This window comes from Squalius cephalus, assembly GCF_949319135.1.
Source record: "Squalius cephalus genome assembly, chromosome: 7".
Classification (NCBI taxonomy): Eukaryota; Metazoa; Chordata; class Actinopteri; order Cypriniformes; family Leuciscidae; genus Squalius; species Squalius cephalus.
Genome location: NC_137128.1, coordinates 24406765 through 24422641, shown reverse-complemented (window position 1 = coordinate 24422641; position 15877 = coordinate 24406765). Strand labels below are relative to the sequence as shown.

The window sequence follows — 15877 nt, the reverse complement described above, 5'->3', positions numbered from 1 at the left end:
GAAGCCGGAGGGACAAGGGAGCTGGGTGGAGCCGAAGGAGGGAGGAGCCAAGGTGGAGCCGACAGGTCAATGAGCCAAGGTGGAGAGATGAGCTCGGCAGCTGGAGGCAGAGCCAGAGGAACCACTTGACTAGGCGGAGCTGGAGACCAGAAGACCAAAGGCAATTCCACACAGCATAGTGGAGTAAAACTAGAGAGGAGCTGACGGGAACCAGCGAAGGCGGGGCCGACAGGCTGGCTGGCTTTTGGGTGGGAACTTAGAGCTGGGCGGAACCAGTGGAGACACCGGAGGCTTGAATCTGGGCGGGACCAGTGGGGATGGGAGAACCCAGGAAACATCCTCTTCCAATTTCTCAAAATAATATGCAAAGGCCAGCTGCAGCTCACTCTCAGCGAGTGGATTGTGGGTGGGGCTTTCCTCCATGCCCTCAAACTCCACGAGCAGTCCCATGGCAATGCACGTCCCATGTGTTGCCGGCTCACGCACCTAGTCAGACTTTCTGTGGGGCTCAGGCTCCGAGGCGATGGTTGGCTCAGTCCTCTTGTCTGGCTTGTTCATCACGGCAGGCTCAGGCTCTCCGTCTGCGGTGGGCTCTGGCGTTTGCTCCGTGTGTGGCGTGGGAGGCGGCTGGTTTGGCTCTGGGTCCAGAGTTGGGTTGATGATGTCCTCCGCTGAGAAAATGGTGTAAGCCGATCTGTTGTTCAGCCGCACCCACTTCACAATCTCGAGGACCAACACCGGATAGGCGTGCCTTACACTGTTCATTTAGGCTTGTTTGAAAAGGTGTGGTCAGGGAAGGTAGTAAGGCATGCCAGGTCTAGAATGTCACTGGTGCGGTCCTCTATATTATTACCTTGCTCTAAACAGAGCAGCTGTACGACCTGTAAACCATTTGTATAATACTCAATTTGAGTGTCCAGTATTCTGTCACAAAGTGGCTGGAGAAATGCGCACGAAGACTAGGGATCAGACAAAAACAGTCTCTATTCAATCCACAACAGAAAAAACTTGCAGGGGAAAACATAAACACATACTGGACAAATGAACAAACTTAACCAAGGGCTTAAGTACAAGGGGTTGTAATCAGAACAGGTGAGGGATTAATTAGCAACCAAGGAAACTAATTATGAACACAGGCAACTGGAAATGGAGCAAACAGTGAAAACGAAACCAAAACATAACATAAAAGAATATACATTACAGAGAGCAGGTAATAACCATGCATTTTTAATTCGGATAATAGCTCATTTTGTCGAGTTAAAAGTGACGTGAGGGTAGGTAGATTATGATAAATTCGATTTAAAGCAAATAATCTGCAGAAATTAAATTTAGCCACCGAATTATATATATATATATATATAAGGTTGCATTCAGAATCCACTTGGCTTAAAATTTTTAAATTCACAATACATCCAATGTTATAATGTATCTTTAAAGAAAGCATTAAATCAAATGCAAACCTAATAGTGGTGTAAGTTAAGGGAAAATACTTTGTAAGGATGAATATAACTGCAGACTTACTTATAAGTTTATTATTAGCAGTGTTTCAGCAACAAGTCTTTGTCACACATTGCCTCCAAATGTATTCATCTTAACACACAATTTATTAATTTGTCTCTTTTTTCATGATGCACAGGTCTTCCACAAGCAAACAGGGACAAGATCTTTGAAGACTTGACCATAGAACAGGGATTCTACACATCAAAGGATTTCCTTCCTTTGGTTGCAAAGGCCAGTAAAATAGGTACCAAAAGAGAAAATCATTTTTTAACATGACAATTATGTGAAATTACTGTATATCGGCTACCTGTTGCCATCCTTTCACAGTAATTTTACTTATTTCCTGTGTTCTCTTTTAACAATATTACACTTACTGGGAGAAAATAAATGTGTTTATTACATGACTCTCCTGAATAATTTTCATTTGTGGGATTCAGTGGTCAAACTGTTAGTGTCATCTGGTATTTGATATTGGTTAAGTCTCTGTGCACTGAATTTTACTTACAATTTGTGTTATTTGTTGTGTCTTTTTCTGTGGCACGTGTTTTTTACAGGCATGTGTAATTGCCGTTCGCAGCTGCCAAGGCTACATGGGAATGTGATAGTCCTAGGCGCAGGAGACACAGCGTTTGACTGCGCCACCTCTGCTCTCCGATGTGGAGCTCGACGAGTCTTTGTGGTCTTTAGAAAGGGCTTTACCAACATTCGCGCTGTTCCAGAAGAGGTAAAAAAATCAGTTCAGCAGCACCTGCAGCCAGTGATAAATTCCTATTGAAGGAACATCTGTATACCCCACATCCTTAAGAAGACATTTTCTCTTTTTGTCTTCTTAAATTACATCTTTTGTGGATTTTGACATGTTCTGACATGGGGGGGGGGGGGGGGGGGGGGGGGTTCACTAGAATTTTGGCAATCTCTCTCTCCATCTCTAATGCTGACTGAGATGACAAGTAAATAGATAGACTGACAGTTTACTGTGTACCTCTACAGAAAGAGATAATCTGTCTTTGTTTGACATTATTATTTGCTTGTATTTTTATTACTTGTATTAATATTTTGCTTATTTTTTTTCTCAATTTATTTTGGTGCTGCTCGTGGACAGAAATAACACAGTTCACCTTCAAAATTATCTTGTGCTGCGCCTGACAGGCTGTTGCATAAAACCCTACAAAAAATATTCCCAAATGGATGTGATGTATTCAAGGGATTTTCACTTAAAAAATGAGTGAATTTATATTCATTATCCACATTTCTCCTAGAGCTCAATTGAGAACATAGCCCAGTTTCAAAAGCCATCGTCTCATTATTACTGATATTTTGCAAAATTCTGTCTGTAATGTGGAATAGTTACATTAAATATCAATCATTTCAAATGGAACCATATCAAAGTTAACACCGCTAGCCGTAGATTACACAACAGACAGTCAGAATAAAAGCGATAAAAGTCAGCGGAGAAAAATTGAATGGCCTTACTTAATGGAATAAGCTGACACTAAAAAGATTCAGAATTAAATATCTTTGAGAACTGAACTGAAATCTAGTGTAAAATCTGGAATGGTCTAAGATGGAGTTAAACGTGGATCTTTGTGAATGAGAGGTCTGAGATAAAAATAAACATGTGAAACCATGGTTGGATAGCACACAGGTCTATGTTAAAGACACCTCCCAGCAAACACATTTACATTGTGGCATCGTCTGTGGCACGTTGCATTTCTGCTATGGCAACGTCGCTGTCTACGTGCTCGCAACATTGTAACAACGTAAAATTGTAAGACACGACAGGGCTGTAGCAACGTTGTTGCGCGACATTCAGCAACTGAGAGACGACGTTCTGACAATTTTTTTGTTTGTTTTTATGCTAGAAAGGCCTATAGATATCCCCCATTTAGCATTTTATGTTTTGAGGTTAATTTTTAATTAGTCAGATGTTAGATAATTCTATACTTTTTAAATATTGTTTATCCTTATTATTAGTTAATGGGGCTATCAGTAAATTAGCCTAATTATAATAAACACCTGCAAGTGTACACTTTGAAGAGTAAAAATGACAGAAGGTTACGTTAATTCAACTTTATTAAAACTGCATATGGTAACCAAATTGCACTTCCAAAAGGCATACATTTGTGAAAAAATAAATAAATAAATAAAATAAACGAATATACAAATTTATTTTAAGTATAATAAATAAAACATAAAAAGCAAAGGCAGATCAGAACATTTAATAAACAAAACGTCTCGGTTACTAACGTAACCTCGGTTCCCTGAGATGAGGGAACGAGTATTGCTTAAGGCCAAATCTTTAAAACGCAGTGCAGCTGCACAGCATACACAGATGAGCGGTGAGCGCGGTCATTGGCTGTGCTGCGGCAACTGCACGAACCTATGGCGAGGCGGCTCAGACGCGCGAACCAATCAGGGCACTTCGCGCCCTGGCACGTCAGAGCCCGCCAGAATGGGTGTGGCTTATGGCTATAAGCACCTATTCCTCGCCTAGGAACTCCAGGTTTAATCGACTGAAGTGATCCCCTGATCACAGCACAGTAGCACGGCGGGTTACGCAATACTCGTTTCCTCATCTCAGGGAACCGAGATTACGTTAGTAACCGAGACGTTCCCTTTCGAGAGGTCTCTCGTATTGCGTAAGGCTAGCTTACGCTATGGGAATCCCCTTAAAAACGCCGTGCGTGCTTAACTTCGCTCCATACAGTAGCCCGAGGCAAGATGCCTGAGGCTAAGAAAGAGTAAAGTATGAACCCAATAAAGCCAGTCCGTGACGGGCTTCATATAGGGAAAAAACAAGGAATGGGCCTAATGAGGGCCAAATGTATATGTATTGTAATGTATATATAATGTATATATATTGGAACCGTAGTTTGAGTTTAACCAGGACCAGATATGTATCTGGCCCAAGGCTTAGGGGGTTTGTGCTTACACATTTTGTATTGAAAGAACCCTTGCTTGCAAAGCGGGAACTTCCAGGTTATAAAACCTCATAAATGTGGACGGTGAGGCCCAGCCGGCCGCCGCACAGATATCTTCAATGGGTTTTCCACTTGACCAAGCCCAAGACGAGGCCCTGCCTCTCGTGGAATGAGCTCTGACGCCTAAGGGGCAATTAAGGCCCTTAGACTCATAAGCCAGCGCAATAGCATCAACTATCCAGCGTGATAATCTCTGCTTTGAGACGTCGAGCCCCTTGGTGCGGCCACCAAAGCATACAAAAAGCTATTCCGACTTTCTGAATGAGGAAGAACGCTCCAGATAAACTCTGAGAGTCCTGACGGGACAGAGTAAATTTGCGTCTCTTTCATCCTCTGGTGAGGGAAGAGCTGCTAGTGAAATAACCTGTGCTCTGAACGGAGTCAAGAGCACTTTAGGAATATAACCATGCCTTGGCTTGAGGACGGCTCTGGAGTCGTTAGGCCCAAACTCAAGGCAGGACGCGCTCACTGATAGCGTGTGTAAATCGCCCACTCTCTTGACTGAAGCGAGTGCCAGTAAAAGAGCGGTTTTGAGCGAGAGGTGCTTCAGGACCGAAGCATCTCAAACGGGGCACCCTTCAATGCTTCCAGGACCGTTGAGAGGTCCCAGATAGGCACAGAGGGGGGTCGCGGAGCGTTTAGCCTCCTTGCCCCTTTAAAGCAACACCAAGGAACTTTTCCTCTGCGGTCGCCCTACAGGTTGGAAGCAGAATTGTCCATTATCGCTGTCGTAAATCATTTAGCCCACCGCAGCCTACCGTCGCACGCACGCCCGCTGTTTATCCAGCACTGGCTTTGAAATGAACGATGTCCACAGACAAGGTAGAGTATGATGCATGATTTTATGAAAGTATGATGTATTGCGACATCAGAAACGAAGAAAAACAAAATAATGACTATTGTAACGCTTGACATAAAGCAAGTCAAATTTGTAGTTTTCTTATGTCTCATTAAAACTACAGAAACGTGACCCGATCTGGCAAACTTGCATAGTGAGGTTATAGCAGATAAAGGACCGCAAAGCAGAGGCATAAGTGCCTTTCACTCTGTTACGACTTGATGAACCACTGAAACAATTTTGGAAACATTATTTTAAGCTATAAAATATTCCTTGGTGTTGCTTTAAGGAAGCGCACAATGAGGTCGTTCTTTCCTAGTGATTGTCCGGCCACAAGAGCGTGAGATGCTGTTATGGCCGCCACATATACTTTGAGCGTGGAGGGGGTGTGACCCGCGTCCAAGAGCTCTTGCAAAAAAACTGGGTACACTTGGTACTCCGCATGAGTAGGGGTCCAGGCTCTGTGCTGCGCACCAGCCAGAGAACACCACCCATTTCTGAGCATAGAGGCGCCTAGTTGAGGGCGCTCTCGCTTCAGTGATGGTTTTTAGCACCCTATCCGGGAGACACCCGGGTACCCGTTAAGGGGCCATGCATGAAGGGCCCACAAATCGGGACGAGGATGCCAGATTTTCCCGTTCGTCTGCGTGAGGAGATCTCTCCTCAACGGAATTGGCCATGGGGCTGTTTCCAGCAGTTGTGTCAACTCAGAGAACCATAACTGGGTCTTCCAGAGAGGGGCTATTAGTTGCACTGCACACTTGCTTTCCCTGATCCGTTTGATGACCTGTGGTAGCATCGTGACTGGAGGAAATGCATATAGCGGACGGCTCGGCCAGTCATGGGCAAGCGTGTCCTTGCTCTTTGAGAAAAATGTTCGGTAACGAGCATTGTCTTCTGATGCGAAGAGGTCGACCTCTGCCTCGCCGAAGATGCTCCATATCAGCTGAACCATCTGAAGGTAAGGAGACCATTCCCCTGGGGGAACATTGTCTCTGGATAGCATATCCGCACCCTGGTTCAGAATGCCTGGCACATGCACCGCCCTCAGCAAGCGCAGGTTGTGCTGATCCCACTGAATGAGACTCTTGGCCATGGTGTGCAGGTTGTTTGACCTGAGACCGCCCTGGCGATTTATGCAAGACACCACTGCCATGTTGTCCGTTCGGACCAGGACATGGTGGCCTTTTAGATATGGTAGAAAAGCTTTCAGTGATAGAGCGACCGCTCTCATCTCTAGACAGTTTATATGTAGGCGCTTCTCTGGGCTTGACCATAGACCAGAGATGGGCCTGCCCTCGTAAAGGGCCCCCCAACGGAGGCATCTGTCGAGATAATTTTTCTCTTTGAAACCACACCCATACTCACGCCAGACTGATACCAGTCGGCCGCTTTCCAGGGAATCAGGGCTTTGATGCAGCCATGGCTCGCTCTGATTAGTAAGTGGCCAGATCGCCATGCGTGAACTGGTACATGGGGTTTTAGCCAGCGCTGAAGAGGACGCATGTGCAGTAGTCCTAGCTGGAGTACTGATGATGCTGAGGCCATGAGATCCAACATCCTCTGAAATCTTTTGAGAGGCGTGCGGGTGCCTGCTTTGAAAGATGCCGCTAGACGTTGAATGGTGAGCACGTCTTCTCATGGTGTATGGCGTGCTTTCATTCGTATAGAGTCTATCACTGTACCCAGGAAAGATATACTCTGGCTGGGAGACAGTGTGCTCTTGGAAGCGTTGATCCTGAGACCCAGGCATTCTAGATGGCTGAGGAGCCAGGATCTGTGAGTTATCAACTGCGCCTCCGATTGAGCTATAATCAGCCAATCGTTGATGTACTTTAACACTTGCACTCCCCGCTGTCTCAGGGGGTTAAGTGCTGCGTCCATACACTTTGTAAATGTACGAGGTGCTAGTGATAGGCCGAACTGTAGTACCTTGTACTGTTAAGCCTGCCCCTCGAAGGCGAATCTCAGGAATGGCCTGTGATGAGGCGATATTTGTATGTGAAAATAAGCATCTTTTAGATCCACTGAGAAAAACCAATCCCCCGGGCGAATTTGTGCGAGGATCTGCTTGGTTGCCAGCATCCTGAACGGACGCGTCATCAGTGCTTTGTTCAGGTGTCTGAGGTCTAGGATGGGCCTGAGGACACCATCCTTCTTTGTGAAGAGGAAGTAGGTAAAAGCCCGACTCTCTTTGTGAAAGGGGAACTGGTTTGACAGCTCCCTTTTCTAACAGTTTCGTGCGAAGAACGTGGGCAACGTCCCTTCTCACTGTCGTTTCGACCACGACTGAAAAGTGCAGGGGTCTGCGAGCAAACTGTAGCGAGCAGCCTCGTTTTATAATGTTCAACACCCATTCTGATATACAGAGGATAGCCTCTCAGGCCTTGGCCCGCATAGCTAGGGATTGAATGAAGACTGGAGACGGGCTGCTGTGAGATAGGGACCCGGCCGTCCAGCCGTCTTGTGCTTTTAATGCTGTGTGAACAGTACTCATGTGCAGGGGCGCGCACTTTACAGCGGGCCCACCCTTTATCACATCTCCAGTGCGAGCTGGGGAGGGGACTGATGTGGAAACAGTTTTTAAGTGTAGGGGTGTGTACTTTACATTGGGTACACAATCTACATTTATTATCTCTCCCGCGTTGGCTGGGGGGAGAGTTAATACCGTGTTGACAGTGTTTATGTGTAGGGGTGCGTACTTCATAGTGGGCACACGCACTACATTCATTACACTTCCAGCGTGAGCTGGGGGGTAGCTTGATACTGTGGGAACAGTGCTTATGTGCAGGGGTGCGTACTTTATAGTGGGCACACAACCTACATTTATTACACTTCCAGCGCCGTGGCTTGGAAGGTTTTCGAGGCTTGGGGTCCAACACAATTTTGTGTCGTGGTCCCCGTTTCATATGCAGGGGTGCACACTTGTAGTGGGCATACTGCCTATATTTAGAACACCTCCAGCGTGGGCTGAATGAAATCTGGGGCCGGACCGCTTCATGATGGGACCTGGCCGCCCAGCTGCTTTCATGCTCGTGTGCTATTGGCACTGTGCTTGTGTGCAGGGGTGCATACTTTATAGTGGGCACACAGCCTACATTTAGAACACCTCCAGCGTGAGCCAGAGGGGGGAAATAGTAGAAAGCGCTCTTTCTTCATTAGAGTCTCTGTTGGAACAGTGTATGTTTGCAGGGGAGTGTACATTACAAGTGGACTCTCTGGCGCGAAAGCCTTCTGGCGGGCTCTGACGTGCCAGGGCGCGAAGTGCCCTGATTGGTTTGCGCGTCTGAGCCGCCTCACCACAGGTTCGTGCAGTTGCCGCAGCACAGCCAATGACCGCGCTCTCCACTCATCTGTTTATGCTGTGCAGCTGCACTGCGTTTTAAAGATTTGGCTTCAATATTCTCGAGAAAAGGAGTTTTTCCATAGCGTAAGCAATAGGAGAGACCTCTCGAAAGGGAACCGGATTCTGTACATGGCAGACAGGGGAGCGTAGTCAAAAGCCGGGCGATAAAGTAACCGGAATCAGTCCAGGAAACATCCACAAATCCAGAGGAGCAAAGAAACGAATGACACTAAATGGCAGAGAAATCAAATGAAAAACGAAACAGTGCGAGCAAGGCTACGTTAGTCACATTAGAAAATTATTCTCATTCCACGAGAGGCATTAGAAAAGCACAACCTATGGCCCTGAACGGTGGTTTAATGTCAACATTGTGACAACGCTGTAACAACCTTCACCACACAATGTAGTTATAGCAACCTTTTGGCCATGTTGTTAAAATGTTGTTAGAAGGTCGGGTACGTTGTGCCAACGTTCTGTGTTTGCTGGGCTTGTCTTTATTAACATATAGAAGGCTAAAGTTTTTTTTAAACAGTTATCTCATTACACACACAAAAAAATATAATAATTCAGGAACAAACAACAAAAATTATATACAATAAACATATGTTCAGAATGGTTATACCTTAAAACATAAAACTGAATATACATCATGGTGTATTATAAGGCATAGAAATGCACTGTAATGCATTCAATGTACTTTTATGCAGTTGGATATGTATAAAGTATTATGTTAATGTAATGAAGTACTATTGTAGTTAAATGGTGGTAGAAAAATGTGTGTGCAGCGAAAAATTCTTAATACGTGTGTGCATTGTCATGACTTGAACAGAGGTAATTCTGTGGGTTCAGATGCAATATCAGATGCTTTCACTTTATTCTAAACAGTTTATGAATAGTATTTTAATTAAAGTCTCACCTTTCTCCAGTTTATATTGTATACAATGTATATGTATATACTGTACCTGTTGTCTAGGTTAGGTAGTGTCCAACACAATAGGCTAGAGGATGAGGTATTTTTTATTGGCATTACCATTGGAAAGACTTTCCGATCTTAGGTAAAAAACAGAGTTGAAAAAGAAAAACTAAAAGAGAAAAAGTGAGAGAAGTTTCTGTAAAGGTGACCATGTTGAGCTGTTATAATGGGCAGCAGTTTATATAATAAGATTTATTTTTCTGTGGAGCTTTTTTACAAAGTAATTAAGACATATTCTTTTCTCAATGACAACTGTTGCAATGCTGCCATGGCAACAGTGTCAAGAAAGTTAAACTTAGAAATGTGTAACTACAGAAACTATTAGCTCTGCCTTTGCTGTGCGAACGTTCAAATAGGGGTGTGCTAAAGCACCGTGGCCATAAATTATAATGGAGGAATTTTTATCAAAGAGGGTAGTTTTACTTCTACTCTCAGTTCTTGTACATTTAAGGAATTTAGCAGATGCTTTTATCTAGAAGTATGGTACCATTGTGATCAACAGATGGTAGGCATGCAGTTTAAAACATTATCTGCTAGGGAAAAAAATATTTGTGTACACATACAAATGCTTACTGGTACAAATAAAGCTAATATAGATACAATAAAACCTAGTGCAAATAAACAAGCCAATGCAAGCTTTCTTTTCAAAATAATACTAATCAGTTTGCAATGGAGTGAATTGCAGAATGGGGTTGACAGGGGGGTTGACTTGCAGGCAATGTACAAATGACAAGGTCTTAGCAAGGGTAGTTTTTAGATGGGATACACAGAAGCTTGTTTTTGATAAATATAACTTCAGAAGACAGCTGTTCATCTAGGTAGAAATGTTTGCCAGACATGCGTTGTTTTGTGAGGTACTTGGTTATCAGAGGAATACAAAGTGAGAAATAATTGAATATCAGCTCAATAAGAATGATTGATAAAGACAGGAGAGGTGATGTTAAATACAAAACCATTTGGTGTACAGGGAGAACAGAATTGGTCTGAGTACAAAACCCTGTGGAACTCCAATGGGTGTGGAGTTTGTTGAGTGTTCCATTTTAAAACTAATTTTCATCAATGAAGTTGTTCTTGCAGGTGTAGCCTGAGATACACTTTAACAGAGCACACTCCATGTGGTTCTTCAGTGGTTTCGCTACAGTGCTTTATTTTATTCATGTTACAAATATTTGTTACAAATATTTGGGTCACTACCCATCAGTTGAGAACTACTGCTATTCATTGCTGAGGAAGGGCAGTAAAGATCCCCATAACCTGCCAGATGTCCGTGGCTACAAGCCAATGTGAAGATGACCTGAAGTTGGTGGAGGTCAGGTCAAGGTGGAGGTGGAGGTGATGAATAGGAGTGTTAAGATGAAGAAAAGCAGGTTCGAAGAGGGGGTCGAAAGTGCATGTGGAAGGGTTGTTATACTTGTGAACCTGGCAAATGGTTTTTACTGGAGTGTTTTATTGGAGTAGATTCTTAAGGCTAAATAAATTATGCACTGGTACAGATACCAGGAGATATACTGGAAGGAGTAGGAGAAGCTAGTGGGTGATGTAGTTAGTGGAAGATACAGAAATGCTTTGTAGACGCTTTTAAACTATTTTCCCTAGGAGGTTTGGGTCTCCAAAAAGTAAATGGCACAGTACAGTAAAATGGGTAATGCTGTCTGTAAGCAGGCTTAGGAAGATGTTCAGGTCTTCTGTGAAGTTTTCTAGGAGTCCTGTTTATAGCCAATACTTCAACTTCACTGTCATGACCACATTCTAAAGATGAATGCGTAAAGTTCTCTTCACTCTGTTTTAAAGCATTTCCATGTTAGCAATTAGTATTACATGCTTCTCATTCGATTTCTGTTTTTTAAGATGGAGGTGGCCAAAGAGGAAAAGTGTGAGTTCCTGCCATTCCTGTCCCCTTGTGAGGTAATCAAGAAAGATGGGCATGTCGTAGGCCTGCGGTTCTGCCGCACAGAGCAGCGGGATGATGGCACCTGGATTGTGGATGAGGAGCAAATTGTCCACCTGAAAGCAGACTTCATCATCAGCGCCTTTGGCTCCATACTGAACGATCCAGCAGGTGAGCTTCAGAAAGGACAATTGCTGTAGTTGGTTTTAATGAGCTTACATTTATTTGGGTTTATTATTGTTTTCAACTCCGTTTTGAAGCTAAATATGTTGTATGTAGTAAGAAATAATAGTTTTATTTGTTTACCAGACAAAGGCATTATTTAAAGGCATAAAGGCAAAAGTTTACCAGAAAAAAATAATATTATTTTGTGCTGCACACTGGGCTAGTTAGAAACAGTTTCTCATGTTCAAAAGAGCAAATGTTGGTGTACCTGTGTTCCATGTATAAGATTTCCCCAGTGAGCCTTCACAAAATCCAGACTGTTCTCTCGTCAATAAGCATTCAGCACCGCCCCACTTATCTTTCCTTAGCAGATTTTAGTAGTCACAGTGTGATAACCATCACTCTGAGGGAGAGGCAGGAGATAAGACCCTCAAAACGAGAGCCTTGTTTCATTATGGGAATCCTTTATCAATCCACCATTGCAAATACAACCTTATTTCAGTAGATTAGCCAAAAACTCACATTCACATATTATGTCTGGATCACAAATGTTGTGCTTTTTGACTATATATTTAATTTTATATATTTTTTCACAAGGTCTTATCTTTATTATTACCTATTTTATTTGTATTTTATTTATTTAATAATTATTATATAATTTAAAAAAAATACTATTATAACATACATATCGTTTGTTTCTTTTTTAGAGTTGTTTCTATAGTTTCTTTATAAATGATATAACGTATATATAACATAATTTGAGTGAAAAGTTTAATTGAAAATTGACCATAAATTTCAGAATGTCTTAGTATCTGGTTTGTCCCCCCTTTGCTTTACTGATCCAGAGACACATTATCAGTGTCACAAATTTTCTTATTTAATGAGTGATCTATAAATAGTGCAGAATCTTAAGGATTTAATGTTAATTTGCTTTATATTTTTTAAGATACTAAAACTGTTTATTTCCAGGTTTAAATTGGTTTTTAATCCCAGATGTGGCCTCAGACTTTTGTACCCCGCTGTATATCATTGTGTTTATTTTTCGACACACATTCATCCAGCTATTTTTCACCTCCTCATGTTTTTTTTTTCTTTACTTAGCGTTTTGTTGTCCCAATGTTGTTGCTCTCTGGCGAACCTGTCATCCATCCTAAACACTGTAATGTCTCTGAGCGGAGAGTCGTTTCATCACCGGCTCGAAGCTCAGAGATAGCGAGCTTATAAATGCCACTCACTCCCTGCACCTTGCCCAAGATATGAATTACTTATCCACTTCAATGGCCGGTGGAGCCGACAGAAGAGGTTTGCATTGCAGCGTTATAGAAAAGCTGAGATAGCAAGAAATTCACCCCCTGCAATCTTGGGTGGGCAAGCTGGTCTGTGATTAGGTCACCACTGGCCAGCGGGATGAGCAGCTGACTGGCTACTTTTACCACTGTGGACCCCATGAAGCATGATGTTGTTTGTATTCAGGCCTCCAGGTCTCAGAGCAAAGCAGTTTTAAGACATACAATTATGTAGTTCACCAAAAAACTAGATCCTGTCATAATTTTTTTCTCTTATTCGTTAACCTTTATGATGTTGTGGAACTCAACAGGTGAATTTTTGAAGAATCAAGACCAGTGTTGTTATCGTTAATTAAAGCTAATATTATTAAATGTGGGTTTGTTATTCTTTGTTAACTGAAATAAAATGAAATACAAATATTTTATGAAAAAAATTAACTTTGAAAAAATTGGAAATGTTGCCTTTGCAACTAACATAAATAAAACAAGTTTAAGTTCAAGTACTAAAATTACTAAAACTAAAACTGAAATAAATTAAAGCTAAATAGAAATATAAAAAGCATATTTTAAACTTACTAAAACTTAAAATAAAATATTAAAATAAAAGCTCATTCAAAATATTAACAAATGGTATATAAATATTACTAAAACAAAACAGGCACATTCTGAAATTTCAGTCATTCATTTATTATTTTTCCCCTCCAGTGAACTGTTAACTCAACTCAGGTTGTTGCATATGAGATCGCTTCAGTATTGGCTACAGACTCGAGTCCCGAGATGGGCATGGTGTAGCGGCACAAATCGCATGATCATCAAGCCGATTTGTCGTCGCTTATTGAGCCCTTGAACAGACCTTGCATTTCTACGGGCAGGGGTTCCCTTAGAAAAAGTGTCCAAGTGTTGTTGTCCAAGACTGGCTGGGGTGCCTTGTGCAATGGTCACGCAGCGTTGGGCTCCTGGATAGGACCTCAACTGCAGTGGAACATCAACTGCCTCGAGTTGCTGGCGATATTGCTGGCCCTGTGGAGGTTTTGAATATTGAGCCAGGACAAGCATATGTTGGTCTGGACGAACTACACTGACAGCGGCAGTCTGAAGTCGCTGCGGGCCACTCACATCCCAGGCGAACTCAATAGCGCAGCAGACTTGCTCTCACAACAAGTGGTCCAGCTGATTTGGAGTAAATTCAGCAAAGCTCAGGTAGACCTGTTCGCTTTCCAGGAACTATTGCCTGCTGTGGTATTCCCTGACCAAGGCCCCCTCTGCATGGACGTGCTGGCACACAGCTGGCCCTGGGGCCTATGCAAATATGCGGTTACCCCAGTGAGCCTGATTACACAGATGTTGTGCAAAGTCAGGGAGGACGGAGAATCTTTTTGGTTGCACCTTACTGGCCCACGCGGACTTGGTTCTCGGAGCTCATGCTCCTTAAGAAAGTCGCTCCTTGGTGAAATCCCCTGAAGAAGGACCTCCTTTTTCAGGGATGGGGCACAATTTGACAACTACACCCACCCTCTTGAACCTCCACGTCTGGCCTTGGACGGGACATGGTAGACCTGGCATATCACCAGCGGTGATAGATACTATCACTCAAGCCAGAGCCAGGAGTGCCGGGCTACGAGACGGCTATATGCTTTTATATGCTGACGGCTATAGGAAGTGTAGTCTGTTCACAAACTGACAGAGAACCCACAGAGCTTCACACTTTGGTCAGTGCTTTCCTTCCTACCCTTCTACCTTGCAAGTGTATGTGGCTGCCGTACTGGCACATCATGAATCAGATTTTCTCAGATGCTGAAATCCTTCTATCCTTCTTCTGGTCTTACTAGTCTTCCCCTAGGCAGAGTGCCTTCTCTACCGCCAGTTAATGTGCTTGTAGAAGTTCCTCCCTCTTGTGTGGTAGGTCGATCAATTCTGTTCCTTCTGACCCACTAAGTGAGACTATTGGATAACACTGGGAAAGCATGCCTTTTCCAAGTAGAAAGGAGCGCTACAGAGACCACATCCTACCCGTAGGGAGGTGTCATGTGGAAGTCACACATATGGACCGGCCATTAGGGCAGTGCTACATATGGAAGGTCTCTGGTGTAGCTCCGGCCTAGTTAGGGGGGAGTCAATGCTGGCAGAGGGGGCTCGCCGACAGGGAAGACGGAAGTACTGTGGAAGAATACCCATATGGAATCGCTGTAGGGATCACAGCTTATGGGCACCTAGCCTAGCACAGGGATCAACCACTGCTGTTCTTACGAGTGTTAGACCTGGTGTCAGACATCTCCGCCACGTCTGTCTGCCGCAGGGTACAGGAAGAACCCCAACAGGGTTCGCTAGTTAGGGGACTCACCTGAGGAGCGAGATAGGTGCTCGTATCCGGTCTTACAATCTATACGAAGATTGTAAAATCTGGCAAACGTGTTGGGTGTCGCCTAGCCCGCAGCTCTACATATATAAGCCAGCGAGGCGCCGTGTGCCAGCGCCCAGGAGGAAGCAACACTCCTGTTAGAGTGAGCTCTCACCCCCAGGGGGCACGACTCGCCCTGGGTTTGGTACGCCAAGATGATGGCATCCACTATCCAGTGGGCCAACCTCTGCTTAGAGCCTTTCCCTTCTGCTGGCCTTCATAACAGACAAAGAGCTGGTCTGAGGTCCTGAAGCTCTTCGTTCGGTTCACATATAGGCGCAAAGTGCGAACGGGACAGAGCAAAGCAAGGACTGAGTCTGCCTCCTCCGAGGGCAGCACTTGCAGGTTCACCACCTGGTCCCTGAAAGGAGTGGTGGGAGCCTTGGGCACGTATCCGGTCCTGGGTCTCAGGATAATGTGAGAGTTGGCCGGTCTGAATTCCAGGCACGATTTGTAGACCGAGAATGCCTGCAGGTCCCCTACCCTCTTCACAGAAGCCAGC

At 43.9% G+C, this 15877-nt stretch overlaps 1 protein-coding gene across 1 annotated transcript in view; it reads left to right on the top strand.

Moving 5' to 3' along the window:
* dpydb (dihydropyrimidine dehydrogenase b) overlaps positions 1-15877 on the top strand; it is a 131649-nt gene that overhangs the window by 46915 nt on the left and 68857 nt on the right. The window contains exons 9-11 of the mRNA XM_079876608.1: positions 1637-1744; positions 2055-2224; positions 11487-11697. Coding sequence (XP_079732734.1) covers positions 1637-1744; positions 2055-2224; positions 11487-11697 — 489 coding nt within the window. The remainder of the gene's footprint in view (positions 1-1636; positions 1745-2054; positions 2225-11486; positions 11698-15877) is intronic.